This window comes from Eschrichtius robustus, chromosome 14 (genome assembly GCF_028021215.1).
Source record: "Eschrichtius robustus isolate mEscRob2 chromosome 14, mEscRob2.pri, whole genome shotgun sequence".
In the NCBI taxonomy this organism is placed as follows: Eukaryota; Metazoa; Chordata; class Mammalia; order Artiodactyla; family Eschrichtiidae; genus Eschrichtius; species Eschrichtius robustus.
The window spans coordinates 26,442,233-26,446,319 of NC_090837.1; the positions used below are offsets into that span (position 1 = coordinate 26,442,233).

At 63.7% G+C, this 4,087-nt stretch overlaps 1 protein-coding gene across 1 annotated transcript; it reads left to right on the forward strand.

Moving 5' to 3' along the window:
* Positions 1 to 2,078, forward strand: DERL3 (derlin 3). Its single transcript, XM_068563272.1, has 7 exons — positions 1 to 93; positions 210 to 275; positions 351 to 424; positions 529 to 622; positions 1,036 to 1,231; positions 1,689 to 1,779; positions 1,883 to 2,078. The coding sequence occupies exons 1-7, from the start codon at positions 1 to 3 to the stop codon at positions 1,962 to 1,964; spliced, it is 696 nt and encodes a 231-aa protein (XP_068419373.1). The 3' UTR covers positions 1,965 to 2,078.
* Positions 2,079 to 4,087: the final 2,009 nt, after the last annotated feature.

Here is a 4,087-nt window from a genome sequence, read left to right on the forward strand (position 1 = left end):
ATGGCGTGGCAAGGGATGGCGACCGAGTTCCTGCAGGTGCCGGCGGTGACGCGGACCTACACCGCAGCCTGCGTCCTCACCACCGCCGCCGTGGTGAGCTGGGCGGGTGGGTGGGTATCACCATGGTTACAGCCCCGGGGGTTGCCATGGTTACGGTTGGACACGCCCCCACGCCGGGGGGCAGCTCCTGACGCCCCCTGGTTCCGCAGCAACTGGAACTCCTCAGCCCCTTCCAGCTCTACTTCAATCCGCACCTCGTGTTCCGGAAGTTCCAGGTGAGGCCGCCCCGCCCCTTGCACCTGCTGGCCCAGCCCCGCCCGCCCCGCGCCTGACCGCCCGCCCCCATGCAGGTCTGGAGGCTCGTCACCAACTTCCTGTTCTTCGGGCCCCTGGGATTCAGCTTCTTCTTCAACATGCTCTTCGTGTATCCTCCGCTGCGCGGCCCCGGGAGGCGGGGTGGGGGTGGGTGGCGGCGGGAGCGGGGAAACTGAGCTCCGCTGGGAGGCACTTCCTATACGGACGCCGCAGGTTTCGCTACTGCCGTCTGCTGGAGGAGGGTTCCTTCCGCGGCCGCACGGCCGACTTCGTCTTCATGTTTCTCTTCGGGGGTGTCCTTATGATCGTATCCTTCCCGGGCTCTGGAACCTCTGGGCTCGGCCTGTGCTGGCCCTGAGGCCCGGCTTGAGCGCCGGCCGGAGAGGGACAGAGTCGCTTCCTCCAGCTTAGGCGGTATTGAGCGTGCATCGCGTGCTCAGCTCCAGGTGCCAGGGCTAGGTCCAGTGCTGTACCCAAAATGCCACACGGTGGGGTACCCGGGGCTCTGAGCCCTGAATGCCAGTATCCAGGAGGAACTGGGGCCGGGATGACCAGTGGTGGGGCCTGGGGTGAGGTGGAGAGGCAGTGCAGATCAGGTGGCCCCTGGAGGCTACAATGTGGCCTTAGATTGGGAAGGGAAACCAGCCAGCAGGAGGGTTCCAGGGGTTTAGGAAGTCGGAGGGGCCCTGGGCAGGGCATGAGGCCTTGACTCTGGCCCAGCTGCTGGGGCTCCTGGGCAGCCTCTTCTTCCTGGGCCAGGCTCTCACAGCCATGCTGGTATACGTATGGAGCCGCCGCAGCCCCCGGGTGAGGGTCAACTTCTTCGGCCTCCTCACCTTCCAGGCGCCATTCCTGCCCTGGGCGCTCATGGGCTTCTCAATGCTGCTGGGCAACTCAATCCTCGTGGACCTCCTGGGTAAGCCTGCTGTCCATCCAGCCTTCCCCAAGCAGGCTGTCAGGGACCTGAGGGTCTGGTTGGCCAGAGCCCCCCGTCCACCTGCACTGGACCTCTCATCTGTCCCCACCGCCTCTTCCTGCCCTCACGGCTACCCTGTTCTTCCAGCCCCTCAACCAAGCCAGCCTATCGGTTTTACTTCTTCAGGCCTCACCTGCTTGCTGATGCTTGTGTTAGGTTCTGACCCAGGTGGGGATGGGTGGGTCAGGGTTCCTGCTTCATGGCTCCCATTCCTCCCATGTTCTGAGGCCTGAACCCCTCCCAGGACCTGCTCTCTTCTGGGCCAATCCTGGCCCCACCCTGGGCTGGCAGTCTGTGTAGGACATTGGTCACCCGTGCTCTGGGGCCTTCAGGGCTGCGCTGGCCGTGGGCTCTGGGCTGTGGAGAGTGGCTTCAGCAGTTGGTGGCTCTCCCACAGGGATTGTTGTGGGCCACATCTACTACTTCCTGGAGGATGTCTTCCCCAACCAGCCTGGCGGCAAGAGGCTGCTGCTGACCCCTGGCTTCCTGTGAGTGCTGAGATGACAGCCCTCCCTACTCCCCCCCAGATGGTTCCCTACACCATGGGGGAACCCCTGTTGGCTGAAGCTCAGCGTGGGCCCCTCCCCACAGGAAGCTGCTACTGGATGCCCCAGAGGAGGACCCCAATTACCTGCCCCTCCCCGAGGAGCAGCCAGGACCTCTGCAGCAGTGACCCCACCCAAGGCCAGGGCCAGCCCCAGGGGCCCATCTTCCCGGCCTCCGGCAGGCCTGCATTCCCCCCGCAACCCCGGCTTGTAGCACAGCTACCTGTCCTGGAGGCTGGGCCATGCCCAGGGCCCACCCGAATAAACAATGACCTGTATCCTCTTCACACACAGCACTGGCCCTCCTGCCTCGGCCGGCCACACCTTTCCATGCAGGGTAGGTGCTGCTGGCCTTCACCAAGGGCCACCAACCGAGCCTGACCTGCTCTCTCAGACCAAGAGCAGGTGGTAGGATGGGAGGCCCAGAGAGGGTCCAGAACCTACCCACAATTGCCCAGCAGAGCTTTGAGCTCTCATCCCCACCCTGACTGTGCCTCAATTCAGCCTTCAGTGAGGGGTGTCAGATCTTGGTGGCGGGGCCAGGGCTGGGCTAGCCGGTCATGCTGAGCCCAGTCTGTGGTGGCTGCTGCCCGAGGGGCCCTCAGGCTGATGCCTCCCTAGGCCCCTCCTGTCCCTCACCAGCAACCCACAAGGGGAGCTTTGCCTCATTTTCCAGCTAAGCAGCTAAAGGACTGGCTAAGTACCCACAGGGCCAGGTGCAGAAAGGGGGCAGGCCCTTTCTGTGACCCCAAAGCCTTAAGTGTCACCTTAGCAGAGTCCAACGGCTGAGGCAGAGACCTCTGGGAAGCTCTGCCCCTGCCATTTTCAGCTGAGGACGCGGAAGCCTCCTCTGGCCCACAGCTCACTTGCATCAGATGACCAGTCCACATGGTTTATTCCTGGATCGTCACCAGCACGAGCGCTCCTCCAGCCACCGGCTGTCACATTCACAGATGACAGAAGTATTCGCCATGGAATTGGACCTTGACGTTGTAGTGAAACCTTTGGTGCAGCAGTGGGCTCTGCGGTGGGCAGGCGGCATGTGAAGGCCCCTCGCCGGGCCTCTCCCAGGCAGGTGGCCAGCCTGGCCAGTGGGCTGAGGCAGGCAGGGTGTGTCCCACCCACCAGCTGGGGGCTTGGGCCACCTCCTGCTGGCCTGAACACACACCTCAGCAGTGGAGCCCACTTGTCTCCAAAGCCAGCTGGGCCTGGAGCCTTCCTCTTTGTTCAGGGCCTTCCAGTGAAGCCCAGCTGTCTCCTTGCTTGGGGTCCAGCAAGTTCCACTCCTGGATGAAGGGCAGTGGCTGGAGTACAAATTCCTAGGACGTGCTCACGAAGCCCCCCACCACCCCCGCCCCAGCCCAGACGCCAGCCCCATCTCACCCCACATCCCACAGCGAGAACCCTCAGAGCTCTGCCCCTGCCCAGTGTGGGGCTTGGGCTGGGTACCGGGTGCCATGGGGCCCCAGCCATGCTCCGGGGAGCAGAGCAGTCCTGACCCTCAGCCCTGCCAGCAACTGAAGGTGCGGGGTCTGGGCCCATGGTCTTCAGTTAGACTGTAGCTGTGCCCGGGTCACCCTGCAGTGCCTGGCCCAGTGAGGAGGCCCCCATGTGCCACCCTCCTGGGTCCCACATCCCAGGCAGAGTGGGGACCCTTCCACATTACAGAAGAGGATGCAGAGCTGCATCGCTCTACGAGTTGGCGCCAGGTTGGGTGTACTGCTCCACACTCTTCTCCTGTTACTCCTCACAACCGGTGGGGAGGGAGGGGCTGGCCCAGCCACAGCATCAGCTGGGGGTGGAGATGGGCCCCAGTCCACGTGTTATGTGTGAGGTGCTAGGAGGTGTGGCAAGAGCAGTGCACACCTGCTGGAGCTGAACAGCTGGGCACGGGCACCCAGGCTGGCAACACGCCCTCAATGACCGCATAAGATGGGGCCTCTCCAGGGACCAGAGAAGCATACTCCTGGCTGGGGGCGGAGCTGTGGCTGATAGGGCAAGCGGCCCTGCCTGCTGAGCCTCACCACCTTCTCATCCCTCTGGGACTGCAAGGACTTGCCAAGCACGGGTGGGTGGGATGCCGGGGCCAAGGGGAATCAAAACTGCTCTGACTCAGGGGCCTTGCAGGGCTGAGAATAGAGCCACGGCCCTGCTAAGGCCCAGCTGGGGACATGAGGTGGAGGAGGGTGAGGGGTCAGCCCGCAGCCTCGACCACGTGTGCTCTCCCCCATTCTTGTTTTTATGCCACCAC